General features: G+C 30.7%; 1 protein-coding gene across 2 annotated transcripts; it reads left to right on the top strand.

The window, feature by feature from the left end:
- The first annotated feature begins 226 nt into the window (after window positions 1–226).
- LOC148273358 (sodium channel protein Nach-like) lies at window positions 227–23,397 on the top strand. 2 transcript variants are annotated; one of them, XM_088238816.1, is made up of 10 exons: window positions 248–422; window positions 1,774–1,968; window positions 4,701–4,884; window positions 6,159–6,314; window positions 8,485–8,592; window positions 11,141–11,333; window positions 16,395–16,448; window positions 19,821–19,911; window positions 20,532–20,656; window positions 23,288–23,397. In XM_088238816.1, the coding sequence occupies exons 1-10, from the start codon at window positions 304–306 to the stop codon at window positions 23,380–23,382; spliced, it is 1,320 nt and encodes a 439-aa protein (XP_088094942.1). In that variant the 5' UTR covers window positions 248–303; the 3' UTR covers window positions 23,383–23,397. The 2 variants fall into 2 exon arrangements, with proteins under 2 accessions (XP_088094943.1, XP_088094942.1); XM_088238817.1 differs by lacking the exon at window positions 8,485–8,592 and having other exon boundaries at window positions 227–422.
- The last annotated feature ends 329 nt before the right edge of the window (window positions 23,398–23,726 follow it).

The following is a 23,726-nucleotide window of genomic DNA, read 5'->3' on the forward strand; positions in this document are numbered from 1 at the left end:
TATTCAAAGAGGTACTACTATACATGTATTGAACGTTGTAAATATTTGTTAGTATTTATTATTAACAATAACTTTTAAATTTCATGTGAACAGTCACAACACATCTCTATCGTAACAAACTATACATTTTTTATTTATTTTATGCAGTAAACTAATTGACTTACTCATCCCTTTAGTCATAAATGTTGTAATTATTACTTACGTCACGATAATACATTAACACGCCATTCGTTTACGGAATGTCATACGGTTTAAACGTATTTTTTAATTTTATTATAAATAGTTGTTTATAAGTGCATTTCAATGCAAATAAAAAATCTGATTTCGTCTTTTGGAAATAGACTAAATTATTTTGGCGATCACAGCAGCATTCATGGGATGAGATTTATTTTTTCGACAAAACCTCTTCGTAGTTTTAAAAGGTAATTAGATTTTTTTTATTTCAAATTATTCAAATTATAACAATATTCTTGAGTGCATCAATTTTAGTGTCTTAGTGAAAACGCAACGTAATTGGTTTTGATAGCACAAATTCCAATTCTTATATTTGTTGTTTTGACCTTAAATATTGATATCACATGAGTTCATATGTGCAATTTTCGTTCGTATGTATCGTACAGTTTGATAGAATCAGAATAAGATGTTTATATAGGATACAACTTGTTGCAGTAATTTGCAGTAATTTCATCGTTATTTCCAGCAGTATGTCAGGAATAAATTGTGAGCAGCTTCTAACGAGGACTCCGTTTAATCCGTTCTTTGGCTAGTCTGTCTTGGAGGAAACAGTCGTCTTCCTCAGTTATCTCTACCTTAATTTGTCCCTGTTACTACCATATTTACAGTAATATCCACGTTATTTACAGCAGTATATACGAAATACATCGTGGGTAGCTTCAAACAAGAACCATTTATTTAGCTAGTCGGTCTTGTGGGAGACAATTCTCCCTGTTTGTACCGTAGTGATGGGAATCTCCTCGCTATTACTATATGTATTTTCAAAATAATTTGTGGGCAACCTCTGACGAGGACTCCGTTTAATCCGTTCTTTGGCTAGTCTGTCTTGTAGGAAACAGTTCTCTTTCGCACTTACCTTTAATTCTCCCTATTAATATTATATTTACGGAAATACTTCGTTACTTCTAGTAGTATGTCTGGGATAAGATAGAATCCTTTTTCTTCATATCGTGGGAGATATTTCGCTTATCAATTGGTCTTCTGGAGGATGAAGACTTTTAGCGTCTTGCTGCACACGAAATGTATGTCACTCGTATTCAGTCTCACCAAACGTATTAAAAACAATATTTTGAGTTCGTCCAAATTTTTTTATACAAGGACTGGACTTTACTCCGGGGAGCTGTTAGTATTAACATATTACAACATAAAGGTTTCAGCTCTTTAACTTCACAAACATCAAGAGATAAAAGGATTAAAGGAATATAGATGTTCAAATATAGGCAAAATGGTGAATGTTACTCAGTGTAAAGTGGCCACTTAAACCAGCCAATGACAGGTCATAAGAACTGTAGATGCCTAAACTTCTATATTACCTTCTCTAAAATGTTTTTCATCTCTGTTGTAATATGTTAAACATATTATACCATTTTTTTCCTCACTATCCATGTTTCTAATCCATACAATATAAAAAAAACACGAAACAATGCACAATTCACAAGTTAATAGCATTTTTTTTTTCACTACTTAGGTAAATATTGGTTATGGTTTAGTTAATATATGCTACATAACTGTCTAATTTTCTTTTATATTTTTTTTCAGATTTCTTTGGTTAATATTGGTTATCGTTTCGGCAATTGGAATGCTGTACATTCTCAACCAAGCTGCAGATTTTTTCCAGAACAAAACGATATCATTTGTTCCAGAAACTACCTACCTTCACTGGAGCACAGACTTTCCAGCCATTACAGTGTGCGAAAATGCTGATCCAGATAAAATTATTGACTTTTACGAAGAGTAGGTGACATTTACTACACGTTGCAAGTTACAAAGTTAATTTACAAATATCGATCAAACATTTATTTCATTTAATTAATCAACAAATTACACATTAGATTATAAAAATCGAAAAATATTTCAAACACGCTCCTTGTGTAAGTTCCACTATTTTAATTTTAACTTGTTGACAGCTGTTACACCTAGTTACATTTACAACCTCGGTTTTAAGATTATTAACGTTTACAACATCTAATACGCCTTGATAATTTTTATATTTTCAGATTGAAACTGGGCCTAAAAAAAAATACATTTTTTTTTAAAGAACTGAAAAGAAAAAGTTTTATTTTAATACGTTATTTAAGCGTTTTACTTAATTATTATTAAACAAGGAAAAACTGAAGACGACAACGCGGTTTCATTATTTTTTGCGTGCAGCGTCGGATAAATTTTCTACAATGGTTTAAAATACGCATATTTTGAATAACCTAAAAATGAGACGATTCGTGCCCTATAAAACTAACGACATGTATTACGTTACCGCGCCATAGGGTCAGGGTGCCGACAATGGATTACCCTTTTTTGGAGGGTTGTAATTTTGGCGGTTTGAACACGGAAGCTAAAATTTGGTATCACTGTAGCCTTATTATTGCATTCCCGGTCTGCGATGTATTTTTTTAGATTTACTTACGATATAAAGAGTGACAACGATTTTATAAAAAATAAAAAAAATGATCCACTGTGTATTCTAGGTCGGGTACAGTGGATTACAAATAAATCATTAGTGGCTCATTTTAGTAAACGGTATATAAATATGTATTTAGATTTAGTGAATATGTGAGGTAAGCGTAAGAAATATTTTTAATAGCTTAGGTACACGGTGAATCATAATTCACTGTGTACTACGGTATTTAATCCATTTACAGCCATTTTGATTTTCTAGTCAAACAATCACAAATGATTTAATTTGCTCATGATAGTGATACATTTATAGGTAACTAGAATACACGAAGGTTATAGTAAAATCGATGCCTCATGAAAATGTTTCATCCAAATCAGACAAGAAACAAAGAAAACTTCCCTGTGAAATTTAGTTTTGAGACACAAAAAAAGAGGACTCACCACGTGTACGCACTGTCACAGCTACCAGCCGGCTAGTGGTAACGTGTTTGCTTTAAGAGACCTTTTTACTTTAAGAAATATTAAATTGTAGTCCTTATTCTTTTACATACAGGGTTCTTGATCCACTGTACCCACCTGAGCCTCTGTCGGCACCTTGACCCTACTTCTACGCAACGTTTGTTTGGAGCGCATCCGTAAGACATGACGTGTGACGTCAAAGGGACGAGACGCCAACTACTAGCCGTTTTTTTGTGCGCGTTTTTAAACCGGAAATTATGAATGAAATATCGTTTATTGTGCATGGATATTTATATAATAAGCATCATCGTCAAAATCTGCCGTAATTTTTTAACATATATTCAACGTTATTCGTGATTTGTAAAAAATCCTGTGAATATAAAGTTTTATAAATGCAACTCCGATGAATCATTAAATATAAAGGTTTTTACTAACGATAGAATAATTTATTGGGTCATTTAGCCATTTTGTTTTTGAATCTCTTTTGTTTTTTTTTGTTTTATTTATTTCAATTTCTTTCCATCAATTTTAATTTATTTTGTACTCGCTATCACTATGTAGTTTAATAATTACCATATACGTGTATTTTTTATAATATAAAAGCCAGCAAGGGCGTTAAAATTAAATCAAATAAAAATATAAATAAATCAAATCAAATAAATTAATTTTGTAATACATAATCTTAAGAAGTTTTGCGGTGGAGGAGCAATTCGATAAATAGGTATTTGAATATATTTTTCCTGTCACTCTCTAGCAGATGCCTCCCCGAATACGAAAAGTACATCTGCACATCGGACTGATTATGCCTGGCAAAAATAGACAACATTAAGGTCTGGCAGTCCTGTTTTCCGCACCCCGAAATTGAACGAATTGATTTTTTTTGAGAAAAAGTATAAGATAAATTTTTGGTGTTGGCACGTTTTGTTTTTATGAAAAATAGATCTATTCTAAGACTTACTTCCGAAGACAGCAAGTATAAGCTTAACTGGTTCTAGCAACTATAAAATATGATTTATCAACGTATCTGATATATTTAGTGTAGGGTATTGTTCCTATAGAACAAACCTTTTGAACTTTTTCAAAGATGGTGAATGGTAATTATATTTATTTATTCATGCATTTCATAATAATACAGTTTTTTGTTCACTTTACGTAGGTGTGTGAAACAGTACTAATGATTTTCTTGTTGTTTTACTGTAGAATGTTTTATTATTTAAACTTTCTTTTGAATATGCTGTATAATTTTTAGGTTAATTTTTTAAATACAAATCGTGTATAATTGTTGGTTTATTATTTTTTTTATAAATCTTGGGTATAAGGAAATTCATGTTTAAATAAAATATTAAGCCAAATATGTTAATATTATAAATGTTTGTAAAAGGCAGATTTGCCGTTTATGTTTATAAAATAAAATAAAATAAATAAATAAATAAAACCAATAATAATGGCACACAAAGGTAGATATCTATAGTGTGTAAAGAAAACATCGCTCTAGTGCCACAACCCAGGGAGAATATACGGGAATACGTTTGTGTGAAGTCAGCAGTCAGATCGCGTATCCTCGTAAAAAAAATAATTTACATAGGTATTTTTCAATCGAATACATCTTTCAGAAATAAGGTGCCAGTACGTTTGGCAGCATTTTATGATGACGTAATATTTCTGAATACGAGAAGATACTGCAGAAGTTGCTCCAGCTGTAAGGAAAACAATTGTCCGGAAGATTTTACTACCATCATGAACCAGTATAGATCCCCGTGCAATGAAACCATCATCAGATGCTCGTGGAGAGATGAGGTAGGCACTACATAACTGTGATAAAACGAAACTCATCCATGTCAACATCCACTCATGCAAATATCAACTCATGTCAACATCAACTCGTGATCAACTAACGTCAATATCAACTCATGTAAATAAACTCATGTCGATAACAACTCATGCCAATATCAACTCGTGTCAATTAATTAGCCACCACAAAATGCAGAAAAGGGAAATCACCTGAAGAGTAGTAGATGAGGTAGGCACTACATAACTGTGAAAAAACGAAACTCACCCATGTCAACATCAACGCATGTCAATATTAACTCATGTCAAAATCAACTCATGTCAATATCAACTCGTGATCAACTAACGTCAATATAAACTTATGTCAATATCAATTCATGTTATTACCAACTCGTGATCAACTAACGCCAATATCAACTCATGCCAATAAACTCATGTCGATAACAACTCATGTCAATATCAATTCATGTCAATTAATTTACCACTCTAACCTGAAGAGTAGTCCCCTCGTAGTCTAGTGGTTGGCGGCACATACAGTAAATGTAATAAATTTTACAGAAATATGTAAATAGAACTTTATTATTGTGGACTTTTAAGGTTTCCAAGTAAATTAAACAACTTATGATAAATTTTAATGTAATAAATAAGTTCAAGCTTGCAAATAAAGAATTAATTGATTGTTGTAATGAGAAAAAAACATTTTTAAATGTATGAAATAAAATACGCTACAATAAGGAAATATCGCATACTACAAATACAGTTTAAAATATGTTAAATGGATTTAGAATAATTAATTGTATTTTCAAAATCAATGAGGATATTGTGATTAAATGTTTTCATAAATAAATTTTTAAAATAAATTCAATAAAAATACGTTTGTAGAAAAACGCGACGTGTTTGGCCTTGGTTATTGTGATGTCAAGATTCGTGATAATGTTCGAAACAAAATTCAATGGCGAGGAACAAATAAACATGAATCGTGACGTACTAGAAGCGTGGCCGAAGGAATGACCGTTTTTGCGGTAATTCAAAATTACAAATTTAAAAATATCTTTTATGATACTAATAATTAGCAAAAAAAATTTTTTATACTGGACAGTATTTCATAGATCTTTATTATTCTAAAATGTAAAAAAAAAAACCTAATATTTCTTTGTTGGAATATCAATGCACTACTCGGTAAGGATAATAAATAGCTAGTCATAAGGAATTATTTCAATTCGTTTTTGCATGTTGTTAACGATTTCATTAATGGAGTTTCATGTTTTACATATTTTAAATAGGTGTTTAACTGTTGCGAGAGGTTTGTGACAATGCTAACAGAGTACGGTCAGTGCTTTGTGTTCAACTCCCAACTTTTTGGTGGAGAGAGAATCCACTTATCTAATAAGGAAACCGGACCAGGGTATCTGAAGTTTACAGCCATGGAAACCGTAGAGGTAAATATAGATCTCTCACTACTACACAATGTTTTTTATTGCTTAGTCGTAAGTACAACTCATTGGCAGTAAAAACATTTTTAACTTTTGCAAGTTAGTTCGATATTCCAAACAAATTTCACTCTGATTCTACAAAAACTCTTTTCACGGCCATTTCGACCACATACGAAAGTGAACACTTTTGACTCTTGTGGTAAGCTTTTTCTTTCTTTAGTAAACACGTGATAGAGCATCTATAAATGGTTTAACACTTTATAGGACACATATTTTGCGTTGACTTATGTCTTGCAAACCTAATAAGTTATTTTTAAGATAATAAACAAATAGCATTTAAAAAAGCTGTCTTCAAGACTGATCTATTAGTGAACGTTATAGCGATATTTTTGTGACTTAAAACTTATTATTAATATGATATAATAAAAAATAAATACCGCAATTCTGGTGGTTTATTTATTTACCACTTTGTTAAATCAGTTTGCCAAACAAAAAATATTTTGTCGAAATATTTGTAGTTTTCGAGTCCAATGTGATTTGTCCAAAATACTGTTCACTAAACCAATTGGTCAAAAAAGTAGTGGGATTTTTTTTTAAATTGGCGTTGCCTGGTAGATAAAATAATTTAGTTAGATGAACCTTACCCAAATCAGTTAAGGTTTCAGCTAATTAGCTTTAAAATTGAAGAAATACGAATGTTCCAACAAAGGCAAAATAGTGAATGTTACACAATATGTAATGTGGCCACTAAACCAGCCAATGACAGGTCATGAGCCTTGTAAATGCCTAAACGTCAATACTTTATCAACAAAATGTTTTCTATGTCTGTTTTAATATGATAATAGAGATTTTTGAATTTAATCAAAAAAAGAGTAATACTTTTTTTCAAAACATTTTTATATATAAACGCATATTTTAATTTTATACTGAGCTTTTCAACCACTCTAATTGAGCTAGATGGTTGTGTTTAGAGAGGATTAAACTTGACTCATTTACAATCTTTCAAGATTGTCGAAGGGAAGACTCCTTTTAATATTATGAAACATTTCTACGTCCGTTTCTTGATTCATTTTGTCGTTTATAGATATCAAATTCCGAAAAGTTAACCAATAAGTTCCCATGATAATAATCCATGATTTAACATATTAAAACAGAGATGAAGAACATTTAAGATAAGGTAATATGGAAGTCTAGGCATCTACAGGGCTTATGATCTGTCAATGACTGGTTTAATTCGCCACTTTACACACTGTGTAACATTCACCATTCTGCCCATATTTGAAAATCTATATTCCTTTAATTATTTCATCTGTTAATGTTTGTGAAGTTAAAAAGCTGAAACCTTTATTTATGCGGGTGAGATTCATCTGATTGAATTATTTCACCTACATACTAGGCAACGCCTGAAAATGTTATTTTTTCAATTTTTATACTTCTCCATGGACCAGGTGGATTTATCAACAATATTTTGAAAAAATAACATTTTAAGGCGTTGCCTAGTATGTAGGTGAAATAATTCAATTAGGTGAATCTCACCCGCATAAATAAAGGTTTCAGCTTTTTAACTTCACAAACATCAACAGATGAACGAACTGAAGGAATATAGCTGTTAAAACATGGGCATAATGGCATGTTACACAGTGTGTAAAGTGGCCACTTAAACCAGCCAATGACAGGTCATAAGAACTGTAGATGCCTAGACTTCTATATTACCTTCTCTAAAATGTTCTTCATCTCTGTTTTAATATGTTAATATAAACAGCTCCCCAGGGAGTTGAATCCAGTCCTTGTCTACAAAAATTTGGACAAATTCAAAATATTGTTGATCCATGATTTAAATTCAAGTCTTCTAAAAATGTTCCCTCAACGATTGAAGTTATCTTCCTTCTCTGCCTCAATAACATTCATCTTGCCTTTTTTAAAAATATTTTAGAATACAAATTGTGACGCGAGTAATTCATAATAATTAAAGTATAAATCGTCACGATGAGGTATTAACCTCGAAACCGAACGACGAATGACGGAAAATTAAAGTGGGTTATACAAATTTATAAATAAATACTTGTGAAACGTTGTACCCCATTTTTTTAAACTAAACAATCACAATTCCTTATAAACTTAATTTTTAATAATATTATAATAGAGCTTTAAACAAATCAATTTATTTATTTTACAGATTGATGTACATTCCCCGGATGACGTATTTTTCAGTGATTTTGATAAACTTGTTAATGGAAATGATGCAAAATTAACTTTTGGCTCAGAATTCGTATTGAGACTTAAGGTAAATTTAGTATTATGATGATGAATCCCCAAAGTGGTTCTTCACTGCAATATTGCGTTCAACCTGCACCTGTGTATCTAAAAGAATGTTCTGTACTGTAATTCACCACCGTAGTTAGGCCTCCTGGCCTGTTGTGGTGAAAATAAATAGACAGGGTATGTTCATACATAATTAATAATACAGTAAAAACTCGTGTTTACAGAGGGAATTTGTTTTACATTCATATATATTTTCTTAACAAGTACCTTAAAATTAGATATTATATTCTAAAGGAATCACTTATTGTATACTGCATAAGTTCAGGATAGGGTGTCTTTTGTTTTTTTTATTATTATTTAGCTTTAAATGTTTTAATATTTAGTTCATGAAAAGTAAGTATTTTTGAAAATATATTTGAAGTATTTTGAAAAAAAAACTCGCAAAAAGTGCAAGTATAATGGGGAAATAAAGTATGTAGATTTTTATGAGGGGATGTTGGGGGCCACACTCCAAAGAAAAGCCTCATGCCGCACTATACCTACTAATAATTTCCACAAAATTTATGTTACAAAATACGGATAGGGATAAATATGATAAACGAGAATATGTTGTTGACAATATTCATAATATTTTGTGAATAGTGCTGCCTCATGGCGTAATAAAGTTTTATTAATCAAATATAATTCACAATCGTATAAAAAACTGTTGACTTTAACTGGATCCATTTCAGCTCCAATCCAATAGAATCTTGGCAAAATTTCAAAAGCACTTCGTCACCATATGGTCCTAATTCCTATAAATCCTTCCAGTTCACAGTAAAATATATCAGTTAGAATAACGGGTCACTTCCCACGCGAAATTCAACCATAAAAGTATCATTCGTTGGGTCTATTAATTTTTCTCCCCATTTTATCGGCACATTGGGGCTGAAGTGATATGATTTACGACAATTTTTATCTTTTGTACTTACTTGCTTCATTGAAAATTATCGTAGTAGTTAGTTAAACATTGATTACGAGAATTTAAACGGTTAAAATGATAGTTAGATGTAAAGTGTTATGATACAGCAGAATATTTACGTAACCACATAAAAAAAGTCAATATGTTTCTATATCGAATGCGTTTATTCCAAACAAACAAACCATCACTCGGCCTCCGCGTCGAGAATTTATAAGTCAGTTGCTATAAAGAATATAGTATAATTTTAATAAATATGAAAACAACGTAAGTTGTAAATTCTATTATGAAAATGTTTTCTAAAGAGATAAATGGGGTAAGCTTTCATTTTATAAATCTTGTCATATTTAGGCACTCTTAGACAAATAAATATATGGCTTCCAAGCACCTTTATTTGAAGCAATCTGAGTGATTGATTTATTTTTTTAAATCAAATATTTAAGTATGACTTCGATCCCTTATTTTTATTTATTGATTTTATGAAATCCAAGGTTCAAATTATGTCGTACTGCATGCTTTGTTACATAATATTTATAAATTTGAACAATTTATTTATTTATACATTTTATCATAAGAACAATTTTATGTTCACTTTGCCCAACTAACAAGGGTACATACCCCGTTCGAAGCTAAGCAATTACATTTTATTACATGATAATATTTTACAAGTTAATAGAATATTAAAATAAAAACTTACTCGTATACACATTTTGATACATATACATACACACATATACATACATAAATAAAAACAAACATATACACATATATATAGATACACATGCGCATACACATACATAAATTCATAAAACGTAGACAATTTATTTAATATAATGCGAAACTTCATGAAAATCCATTTGTATGTATATTTTTTTAAATTATTATTTATTTTCATGTTTTATTTTTAACATCATTTCTGACTCCCTACGACCAATGTCATGAAAGAGCGAGGTCAACACCTTCCGCAACTTGTCAACACTCCCGCTTTTCCATGATTCCGTCAAAAAATTATGCACAATGTTTTGAGTTTGTCCGAATTTCTGTTAACAAGGACTGAATTCAACCCCTTGAAGGGAACTGTTAATATTAACACATTACAACAGACATGGAGAATATTTTACAGAATATTACACAGTGTGTTAAGCAGTCACTTAAACCAGCCAATGAAAGTTAATAAGCTCTTTGGATGTCTAGACTTCTATACTCCTTTCTGTAAAATGTTATTCCTGTCTATTTTAATGTGTAAATAATGTTTTAATATTTTATTTCACCCATAAATGATCGTAACAGATGTCATTGCGATCATTATTTTAGGTGCCGTGTGAATTTTCTTGTAATATATTTTGTAATTATCATTTATTTTCAAATAACAAGATAAATATTATTTAGTATGGCACCTATTTTTCATATTATGTTTTTTTCCTGAATAAATCCTACTGTATATTTGTAAATAGTTTAATAAATATAGTTTCTAAGTTAGAGTTATTCTCAATACTTCCAAAAATTTAATTGTTTCTATCATAGTTTACATCACGTGATTAATTATGTGAATTGGTTTTGATCAAAACACCGTCCTTGAATAAAATCCACTCGTTTTGGCTCTTATTTTTAGGTTGAAGAGACAAATAACGACGACGAGGTGGTTGAAGTCGACATTGAAAAACGAAAATGCAGATTCTCCCACGAGTTGCCATCCATTCCCTTCATGTACTCCCGGTACAGTTACTCCACGTGCATCGTCCATTGCAGGGCACTGCAGCAATTAGCAGAGTGCAACTGCACCCATCACATGCTGCCGAGAGTTGGTTAGTAGACCGGATTCTAGGTAATGTTGATAAAGAAAATTAAATTGAAAATATCTCACATAATGAGCATTCCCTTACTCGTGCCTATGGAGCAAATGGCGGTGTTAATTTTCGCCAATACACTGAACAATCTAATTACACGCGGTAAACATCATCATTTATTCATTTTTTACCTTTCCGAACCTGATGGTGCCTAGGGCACTGTGTAGGTAAACCAATAGTTGCATATTTTGATCATTTTTGTAATATAAAGGTAAGATGGTCAGTTTTACGCGTCAGGTGCTAGCTAGAATTAAAGTAAATTTCCTGGTTTCAGGAATAAGTTTCCAGATTTCATTTCCATTTTTCAGTAAAACGACTATTTTCTTAAATAGTTATTTCTAATACTTCATAATTTTATGAAAACATTATATTCAAATGGATTTAAGAGTCCTTATCACTAAAAAAACACATTATGAAGAAGACTGTTCTGTCAATTTTAATTTAATTTTAAATGAATTTTTTCATACCAGCTTTTATTCATAAAAAAAATATTTTATCCAGCGTTTTAAAAATCATCACTATCATTCCTTTTTCACACCTAATGGTGCAAAGGGCACTGTGTTGGTACACCAATAGCTGCATATCTTGTTTATTTTTGTAACATGAAGGTAAGATGGTCAGTGTTACGCGTCAGGTGCCAGTCCATGTACTATGGAATATTCTAGTGTAAAAACAACTTTTTAAATGAATATTTCATGTCAACCATGTCGGAAATCGAACCTACGACCTCTTGCATGGTAAGCAAACACGCTGACCACTACATCACAAGCCCAAAAAAATGTAAAAATACAGACACACTGTAAAAAATAAGAGCATTTAATTGTACACTAAAGTTTCTCTAAAATACAGAAAAAAAAATGTAACTATAGTTTTAGTAAAAATTTACTTTTTTAAAACCTCGTAGGCTCATGTGAGCAATAAACAATAAACAATTATGTGGTTTGGAAGATTTCCGGTTTTCGGGTAGCCATTTTTTTCAAAGTTTAATATATTTTGACAGCTACGGGGTTTAGCTATAGCTTTTAAATGGCAACACAACTCTACAATGACAAATCGTAATGTTACAAACGGAGTAATTTCATAGTTACAAAACTTTAAAAAATCTTAGCGATAATATTTCGATACATAAAAATACTACAAAACAATTTTTGACTTAGTTTAAAATTCTTTTTTTTTTTAAACCACGGGACTTCTTCATTGCATCACATGCTACCAGAAGGCTGAATTAAGACCAGATATAGAAAGTTAAAATATAAATATTAAACGACTTCATTATTTTCCCACATTATAATGCAAACGGCGCACAGTGTTTCGTTTCATACAAGCTAGAAACTAAAAATTCTGAATGTACTTTTAACTCACGTATGCGATTCATTTGATCCTAAAAAGAGGTTTTGTTTATTAAATATGTAATAATAATTCGTTTTATAAAAAATATGTCACATTTTGTTATTTAATAAACGAAATAAATTTTCTGGAAATTGATATCTGCATCCAATAATGTTTTTAAGGATCATAAATAATTGAAATTATTACTTTAATTCTATTGACTGATAAATCGGTCAACCCATAAAATAAATCATTGAAAATTATATTAGATACTTAGGCATAAAATAAAGATTTCACCCGAGAGAACTAATCTGCCTTCACTTGTTTTGTCAGAATAACCATTTTACAGCTGATTTTATTATGTTAAACATGACAACTGAAAGGGTTTAAATAAACTTAAAAGTTTGGCATTGTAAGGAACACAGAAGTGAGGCAACGGACACAGCAACCCTTGGTATCTACTGTCATCCAAGGCGTTTTGGCTGGCAAGGCCATGTACTACGTATGCCTTCCGAGAGCCTTAACCATGCTTGCCTATGTTACAAGGCATCAGGTTCTTGGCGTCCTGGTCGTTCACTGTTGACAATTTGTGGGCAGTTTGCGTCAGAGTTGCGGTGCGTGGACTTAACTTGGGAGGATGTACAGGAGGTCGATCGCTTGGCCGGAGGCAGATTATGGAATCCATATGCTCCACATAGGGAGCGGATATGGTATGATGATGATAAAACTTAAAGGTTTTTAAATAAAACATTTGTTTTAAGTGATTTTCAAATAGATGTATTTTGAGAAATATAAAAAGAGCATGTAATGTAGATAAGCCAAAGGAATAAAATTCTTGTCGAGAAACTCTATTAATACTAATAGAGTTCATTTCACTGGGTTTGGCGCCACAAATATAACAGGACATGGTTGACTTATTTTCAGCCAAAACGTTGCAAATTTTACCATCTACCATTGTTAAAAGCATTTTCAATTTTATGGACAATACTACACCTCCAATATTAACATTAAAATTTTCAAGTTTTTCAATTGCATCTTGAGGTTTTTCGATTTCAGACTTAGTAAGAATATCAGTTTCTTTGGCGAAAATAAATTTAATAGGACGACAATAAGAGGTTGAGGAAGGGCTTAAATTTTGCCAAATTACTATATTAGGGTCATCATTAAGCCTTAGTTGTATTGGAACGAATGACATAATAAATAAAAATTCATCTATTGCATGCTGTGTGTGAAATTTCTGTTTATAATTACCATGTCCCGAGCTTCCATCTCCACCCCACTTGCATATAAGAGTCAGTACAGAACCTGAAGGAACTTTTTCTTTTAAGACTTCTGATTCTACATTTAGAAATCGTTCCACCGTATGATTTAAAATCGCTTGTAGCTGGATTTCTGCACTAGTTTCCGTTATTTTGACAAATTCCTTGCTCAGGCAACATGCCGTTTTTGCTTTTCTTAAACTATAAAATGCCGGATATATGTTGTGGCCGGTTTTTATGGCATTTTTACGCATAACTTTGTAGGAATGCGAAGATAATTTACAGTCAACGTATAAACTTAGCGCTTCCTCAATTGTCAATGCCCGCTGTTTGTTTACTTGTTGACGTTCCCTACGTATTTTTGCTACTTCATTGGGAGTAGCTTTCAAAATTTTCTTTAGGAGATCGGCAACTGTGCGTTTTCCTGATGCTCGAATAGATACCTGCGTGGCAAACGAAAGTTCTTCAGATGTCTTCGTACTCACTAAATCACGCACTTTTGTCCTTTTGCACTGATCACTGCATGCCCCAAAATCCTTTGCGGGCCTTCCAGTAGACGTAGATGGTTCATTCATGTCTACTGAAGGACTTTGTCGAAAGTTTTCACATATCAAAATATTTTCACTACCGTCGAGCCACTCAAATTTTTTTTTAACAAATCTATCTAGTTTACAGCCAGATTCGGTCCATTTTCTGCTAATATTTAAACAAATAAGCTTAATTTGATTTTTTAACAGTTTTTCACCACTTGCACAGAGTTCACCGACTTCAAATTTACTAACAATATTATTTAACACTCCTTGAAGCCTTTCTTTCTTCGTCAAACTCTTCCACATCACGTACAATTCTTGCCTGGAAATCTCGTATCTGGTACCTGTAAAATAACAAAATAAGATAGATGCAACTTCGTGCGGTAAAATATCGAAACTGTAATGAATTAACAATAAATTGGTCTATTGAAAAATAAAAATAATATTTTGCTACTTTGATATACTCTCCGAGATAAATTCTCGAGAAGTTAGAAATTGATATTTTTTTAACTACTGAAAAATACATAAGTTAAATTATTGTTTTTTTAAGTACCTAAATGAAATACATTAAAATATTAGAAAAAAAACCATACAACATACCTTCCAAAATAGCTTCCATTTTTTTTTAAATCGAAATAAAAAACTTTAAACTTGATAAACAACCTTTACACGTCGGACGCCAAAATGCAAATAAATGTAATTAGGCTTTCAAAAACCAATTATCCGACTTTCATATTCTGGTATGAATCACCCTAAGCATTAAACACCCCAATTAGGCTTACAATCGTCACACTAACTATCTGGTAATGCCCCCATGACGTCATCGTTTAAGAATTCAAAAGTGACTTTTTATCTTGTAGCTTGTATGGGTCAAAACACTGTGCGGCGTAACATAAGAAAAATTGTAGCCTTTATCGTTTATCATTATTTCTTACCTTTGTCACATAAGTAAGATGATCAGTCGTTCCCGAGCGTAGGACGTAAGTCCAGCGACCATGAAGTGTTGCACTTAAAATACAGGCGGCCTCCGTGGTGTAGTTATCAAGACACTTGAATCACGCACGGAAGGTTCCGGGTTCAATTCCCGGTGAGGACATAAAAATTTTATATGATTTTTCTCAAGCCTGGGTTTTCTATGTTGTGAATCACTACGGGCCTTCTGGCCTTTTGTAGTGCAAAAAAAGAAAGATAATTGAAGTCAATACGAACATATTTTTATGCAATATTCACATATTGTAAAATGATGCCTTTTTAAAAAAAATAATTGAAACTAAATAGCGTACCTTTTATTTATCATTATTAAAATACAATTCCAACTTAAATGACTGTTAAGAAACTATTTTTTTTTTAAATAAAATACTCTGATCAATTTAACACTATAGCGCATTTTTTTCGATTTTTTTGGAATCAACATAACAAAATTGTTTTTATTTAAAATAAGGATAAATTTCAATGTTAAGTACACTGTGTCCGTGTGAAATAGAACCAAACTCCTGGACGCGTGTTTTTGACTTAATTGGCTGCTTTCAGGTAAGAATCCTGAATAAGATAATGACGTGGAAATGTTTCCGCCTCGTTGTGAAGCGGTTGTCGCATTTGCCTACCATTCTTGAGGTCCTGGATTCAATTTCTCTCAGGTTAGATGTAAAAAATTGATTTTTTAGGTTGTTAAAATTGCGATTTTTCATAGTTCGTGGACTGGTACCTGAAGCATAAGACTGATCACCTTACAAGTATGTAAATGATGATTGCAGTACGCATTTTTCTCACCAATGAAGTATCCTGTGTAGCACTAGGTGCGGATATGGAGATTATGACTTTATTGGGTGGGTGTTTTCGGACATTTAAAAAATATTTAATCGATTTTAAATAAAAATAAAATGATTTTACTTTATTTTTAGATAACGAGCCGACATGCGATATAAAGGGCCTTGTATGTCTGACCGTTTTTTATGGTGAGTTTTATAAAACTTAATTTTAAGTTTTATTACTATTTTTTACGGTCAACGATGTTTTGAGTAGGTCCAAATGTTTGCAGACAGGGTGAATTTTCTCCCGAGGGAGTAATATATATCTCAATTTATTGCAACAGAGGGAAAACATTTTTGAGAAAGGAATATAGAAGTCTAGGCAATTACAAAGCGTATTTTATAAGTTAATTCAACAAAGATACATACCTACTAGAAAACATACAATTTGAAGGTATTCGTCAATACAATTTCACAAGCATGTACATATTCAATTATATAATTACACAAAGTAGAATGAATAACATCAGGACCTGTCATTGGCTGGTTTAACATTCGCCATTCTGCCTATGTTTAAATATCCTTATTTCTTAACTTTTTCATATGCTGACTGTTGGTTAATGTTGCACAGCGTGTAAAGTGGCCACTTGAAAATTAGCCAATAACAGATCGTAAGCCCTGTAAATGCCTTGACTTCCATATTCCCTTTTTAAAAATATTTTCCATCTCTTGCAACAAATTTAGATCCAAATAAAAGTCAATTGAATGTGTTATAGTAAATACTGTGTATTAATTACGCACATCATAGTAAACAAAATATTATTTAAATTATAATGAACATAATTTTTTATCTATGTGAACCTTTAACAGATCCAAGTCAACACAACATGAACGTATTTTTAAACACAACTGTTTTAAAACAAAAACTTACTAAACTAATTTACATAAAATTTTTAATAAAGCTGCTGTAATCCAGTGTGTCATCCTTTGATATTGCAACAGAGATGGATAAAATATTGTTGAGAAAGGAATATGGAAGTCTAGGCATTTTACATAAAATAAATTTATAAAGAAAAAAAAAAAAATACTTATTCAATTTATTCGAAATTGTAAAATCAATATGGAATTGCCCAGAACTGTTATATCTCATCAACATCAGGGTACCTGGAAGAATTACTAGACAGGTTCCACCATTTTATAGCGACAATTCACGGACAGTGTATACTTGTAATTCCATGTAAAATTAAGGAATTTGACAATAGTTACTCCCGCGTATGGATTTATTTAGTGTAGGGTATTTCTCTTTTATTACAAACCTATTGAACTTTATCAAAAATGGTGAATGGTAATCAAACCTCAAGTATTATATGAAACTAATGAAACAGTGCTTTATGATTTTCTTGTTTTATTAATCTTTAAAATATTTTATAATTCAATTTGATTTTTACATTTATTTTTAAATTGTTTAAAACTTTTTTCGGCTGTGTTATATTTTATTTATAAATTTATTGCAAAAAAATAGTATACATACTTAATAACAAGGAATCTACATAAAGCTAATTCATGTAAAATAAAAACGGAGTGCTCTCTGTTTATGAAAGTATCCATCTAACATGGCTCAGCCTGTTCTAAGATGGAGATTTTTTATCTTTAGCGCATAAGTAGTCCTATACTTATAAAACAATAACATAAAAAATAAAAAATAAAACTACTTAATTATAAATGCCTAGCTTATCAAATGTAAGAAATTAAGAGTCGTTATTATACAAAATAAAGTATATATATGTATATATGTACCAAGAATACATGTTACTTAAACATAAATAATATAGTATAAAATATAATAAAAAACAAATATAAAGCAATGAAATAAGTACTAATTATATAAAGTACTACGTTTTTTTATAAACATTTATTTTTCAAAAAAATCTCTTGCTACACTATTTATACGTGCAATTATTTTAATTTCAAAATTTGTTTTACATTTTGAGTCTTTTATATTTGGCAATAAATTATTAAATATTTTTGGAACTAAAATTTTAAGGTTTAATTTTTTTATTCTAAATCTTGGGTAAAAAGTATTGTATGCGTTGATTACACCAAATATGTTAACATTTTAATTTTTGTAAAAGGCCTTTTCGCCGTTTATGTTAATATAACAATAATGAAAATAATAACAGGTTATACATTTTAATAAGAAAGCTTGCTGATTATAATCAATAATCTTTATTTAATTTTATTTATAATAATAAATATACTTTATAGTTTTATTCCCCTTTTACTTATAATTTTTTTTAATAAATTTTTTACCAGTGACCGGGTTTCATCGTGACCAACGTCGTCAGACTGGTGGGAGACTAAACAAATTTCTATGTTATATACAAATGCAAGCAGGGGTTGTAAATCATGATTTTATATAATTATGTAAATAAAAGAATTAAAATTAAAATTATTTAACTATAAGGTAAAAACAATAATAAGAACATAAGTTTTGTTTGAATGTATGTATTTGAATTTGTCTTCCACCAGTCTGACGATGTTGGTCACGACGAAACCCACTGGTAAAAAAAATATTGAAAAAAATATAAATAACTAGCCAGTAGAAAAACCCAATGATTTTATTTATTTAATGTACGTTTTTTAAAGGAATATCCCGCTAAGCTTCTATTTTAGAGGATTGTTAGCAGGTGGGAAAGAAAGGGTATGGCAGAAAGTTATGAATTATACACCATTGGATTGTATTTTTTTGTAGGATTCTTTTCTTGCAAATGGCGGGAATCAAACTCACGACGCCAGTATAACAGTAGGCCGTTTAACTTACCTAGCCACGACGGCGACGCCTTCCATACATTTCATTTCGCTTTATTCATATACTAATCAGGGGTTAATTCGTGTAATTCTATTGGTGATAAGAAGCCGAAGTTAACGAAAAAATTTAAAACATTTTTTCATGCTTTTTATATAATTATTATTTTATTTGTTTTCACATGTGGGATACGAAGTAACCTTATGCAATTATGATTTTTTTAACATTTTATTTCATATTTAGAAGACTATAATCGGTCTATAATATTGGTTAATTTCAAATAATTGTATTTTTTGTGATGGCCTTTTGTTTTCTTAAAATAATTTTTAAAAACACATAAAATATATGTGTATAGTTAATTATTATCCCAATTTGAGATTTGTTTATTAGAGTTGTAATACAGAATCAGCAAGTTCATGATTATTAAATGATGATACACGATGCATTCACTGAGTTTACAAGGTATGAATAATTTAGATTAAAGGGCTTTTGAGAATAACGGAACGTATACGCTAGGAGCTGTTGGCGTGGAAAAGCGAGCGATCTCTCTCGTGTTCTTCTTTTATCTTTGTCAGCGCCTTCTGTTGGCTGGTCCTGCATTCCGTGCCATGATTAGTTACATGACTATCTTGAAATCTTCCAACATGTTTTTCAATCTTGAAACCTAAGATATTAAATACAGTACTTTCCTAGAAACACTAAGACACACTGAAAATACTTTTGTTTAAGATTTTGCTTGTGTAGTTATCATATTAATTTGATATTGCTTTCAGAAAAATCTGATAGAGATGAGCTGGATATTAAATGCAAGTGTCTTCCATCTTGTACTGAGCCAGAATATGAAGTCGTTTTATTGAATAATAAGTAAGTGCTCATAATTATTAACATAATTTAGACTATAATTTTAATATGTATTTTTAATTTCTTTTTTTATTTTTTTTATTTTTTCTGTAGATATGAATTGAAATTTTAGATTTACTTTGCTTTATTTTTTTTCTTGTTTTAGTTACATTTATGAACTCCCACTATTTTGATAAGTTTATTTCTTTTTCAAGTATATGGCTACTCTTTAATTTTAGTATTTTTCTCTTATTTCGTACTGTAAAAAAATATCTTTTCAACAATTTTATCTAGTTTTGTTGAGTTTTTTCTTATATATCTTCTTTAAAATATGTTTTATTTTTCAAAGCATCAAATACAAAATTATATATGTTAATTGTTTTATATGTGTACAATATTATGTCTGTACTCTTTCATTTGATTCTTAATTAAAACTAATGTCTGAGCACCCGATGACAAACTATTATTTAATAGTAAATTTTAACAAAATATGATTTAATACTTTGTTTTCTTTTTATGATGTATTCATATTCTTATAATGTGTATTTTATTGAATGAAGACTCTATAAATAAAAATACTTGAGCATGAAATATTTTTGAAAACATGTTGTTCTTTTATAATCTTATTTTCGTTAACTTTTTAGACCAAATAAAGGTGACTTGACCGACGAACTGATCGAAAGGGGCACAATAATTTCGATTTATATTGAACTTATTCCAAGCATAAGAAACCGAAGAACAGTTGTGAGAAGTCATTTGGATCATGTTGGTAATATATTCAATACATATAATACAGTAAAAAACTATCAAAATCTTAATTAAGGAAATTACATAAATAAAACTATTTAGCAATACATTATAGTATAAAATAATGCTTTACACCCAGATACACTCATGTATTATAATTATTTATGTATTATTTGTATTTATTTGATGTTAGGCAACGCATTTACTAGTACACCATAATGCAGAATAATATCCACTCGATTTCCATTTTTATGACTATTACCAGGGGGTTGCCACTTAATAAATAAAAATGATATAACGAAATATCAGTTCTCTCTAATTTTACCATGTCGCGAGGATTTGGAAAATACGCAGGAAATGGGCCATCGAGTCGAAAACACTCGTTCAAGATTCTGGTTTTATTTCACATACAAAAAGATATTCTTCATGCACCCGGACACGGATTGGCGCATATACCTAGTGGCCATGCGGCTCGACTGTGGAATCATATCCCATTCACTATACAGCTTGCCCACCTCGTGCCGCACACCGCACCTGAGGACATAAGTCTCCTTGGCGGACGGTTTCCATATACGCGGAAAATTTGCTCGTTGGCGAACGAGAAAAGCTGCCCGAATGAGCTTTGAGAAAAGAGGGAAGTTAATTCTTAACTTACTGGGATAAAATTGATTATACATGATCAATTCGCCAAAATTATTACAAAACTTTTTAAAAGCTTCCATCCATGCGACTGTTTAAATCACACCTGAAGAATCATCTCCTTTCTTTTCTTAATCTCCCCTCTTTTCCTCTCTAATTGTTCCCTTTTACCCATTAAGTACTAGTATTGATATTAATTAATTTATGAACACATGTTGCTCGTATTTTAGTATCTATTTGAATGGTTGAAAAAATTAACATTTTGAAGGGTACAGGATGAGTTAGGATGTTTTTAAGTTTTCATATCTCTTGGAGAGTAAAAAAAACGTATAAATAAAAAGCAACCTGCTTAATTTAAAAAGCCCACACTGTTTTAACTCCTAAAAGGCTGTGCTAAAAAAATCCTTTGTACGCGGTGATGTAACATCGTGTTTTTAAAGCGAAAGAATATTCTAAAGTTCAGAGATTAAAAAAAAAACAAAGAGACATACCTGTAAATAATTCTTATTTCATAATTTATAAAAATTATAACATAAATGAGGCCTATTAAAGCAAAATAAAATAAAAATAACTATTACGGCGGCCATATAATTAGTCTGCACTTTCGCCTACAGCCCAAAGCCGACTAATTGAATGAATTTCTTTTTTTTTTAATTTGTCTCTTTCACACAAACACCGCCAACGGCCACAAAACAATATCTCTGCCTTCCTTGTTATGAGTTCTATTCTCTCGCTATTTCGTATACATTAAAACAGATTTATTGTGGTTTTGCCATCACTTTCATACGCATAATTTTTCTTCGCATGGCAAGTATAAATATGTTTCGTATTTAAATCCAGCATATTTATATAATTTTGACTTTCTAAATCCGAAATGAAAATGTCCATTTGAAGATTACAAAAAAAAATCCATCATTCAAATAAATAAGAGATATATATCTAGTCTCATATTTTATGTAGACTCGTGTTTTACTATAGTCTGTATGACACATGAGTTACGTAATCTAAAATGGTTTGCATTAATATATATTTTTTTCTTGTGCAATTATCTTGAGAAGTAGAGCCCATACGTCAATTTTTACTAAACATAAATTTAACAAAACAAATAAATATTGACACCCATTCTTTATACCCTGTATTTTTCATTTGATCATAAGCCCGTGAATGTATAAATAATGAACAAATAAATATATTTACCGCAAAATTTTATTCATTACAGAATAGGACATTATTACTTGGGAGGAATATCGGATTTAACCTTTTCTACAAATAAAAGATTTTTTAAAGATTCTCCTAGTGTTTATGTAAACCCTTATAATGAATATTTTCATTCAGTATTTTCGTTTCGAAAACTTTCGTAAACGATCGTTTCGTAAATTGGTAATAAATATTGTCACAGAAGTTCACGAGTAATGCATTCATTTTAATGTTGGTAATGTTGTCTATGCATATTATCTTAAGCCCCCCCCCCCTTACCCACTCCAGTTCCAGGCACTGACAAATGAAAGTAAAAACGGATTACATCTTACATCTCGAATTTCTATTATTATTTTATGGTTTTCAACCTCTTCTAAATATTAATTTATTATGATAATGAAAAATTGAATTATCAATTTATCATGAAAATTATAAATCACAACTCGTAGCGTTTGATAAGTGACAGGACGCCGTAAATGTAAACAAACGACATAAAGAAAAATGAAGATATCTACAATACTCTATAAAATCCATGGACATTGATAAAAAAAAATCTGATGACGTCACAAAACATCCGAAGACGTCATACTTAATGACGTCACGAATTAATGGTTTTTGGCACCATTCAAATTACTAGAATTTAATCCTTTATATCCCTCTTATTTCTAAACAAATTTCAATAAGAATAGTACCCCACGGCTTGAAATTTTTTAGATAAATTTATTAGCTAATTTAAAAAATCCATGATAATTGCCCATTGACCTAATACCTATTTCACTACCTATTACTAAGTATTCTAATAAATATATATTTTTAGTTTTTATAGGTGGAACGGCCGCGGTGTTTTTCGGGGCATCCATTCTCAGTATCTTGGAAGTAGTTTATTTATTATTTATTCGAAAACACAACTAATAAACAATAAAAAAATAATCGTGTATTTTTATTATACTAAATGTGCCACCCATTAAATCACCACCGTTTCATTTTCGAACCAAATAGTGCATACAATGCTTTTAGTATACAAACCGCATTGTATCTTGATCATTTTATTTTACAAGAAGGTCAGATGATCAGTCATACGCTTCAGATGCCAGTCAAGAAACTATTTATTACGTATTCTGGTGTAAAAAATATTTTTTAAGTAAATAGACAAACATGTCGAGAATCGAACCCGACACCTTTTGAATGGTAGGCAAACGTTAGGCTTGACCACGAGGCCTCCCATTACAGTTGATGGATTTTTTTTTTCAATCAGT

This window comes from Micrasema longulum, unplaced genomic scaffold (genome assembly GCF_059751315.1).
Source record: "Micrasema longulum isolate JH-2025_06_02 unplaced genomic scaffold, ASM5975131v1 h1tg001971l, whole genome shotgun sequence".
NCBI classification, from domain to species: domain Eukaryota; kingdom Metazoa; phylum Arthropoda; class Insecta; order Trichoptera; family Brachycentridae; genus Micrasema; species Micrasema longulum.

Coding starts and splice junctions, on each gene's coding strand:
- LOC148273358 (XM_088238816.1), top strand. CDS start 304: ATGCAAATAAAAAATCTGATTTCGTCTTTTGGAAATAGACTAAATTAT. Junction 11,334..16,394: donor TCACATGCTGCCGAGAGTTG/GTTAGTAGACCG, acceptor CTTTATTTTTAG/ATAACGAGCCGACATGCGAT. Junction 16,449..19,820: donor ATGTCTGACCGTTTTTTATG/GTGAGTTTTATA, acceptor TATTGCTTTCAG/AAAAATCTGATAGAGATGAG.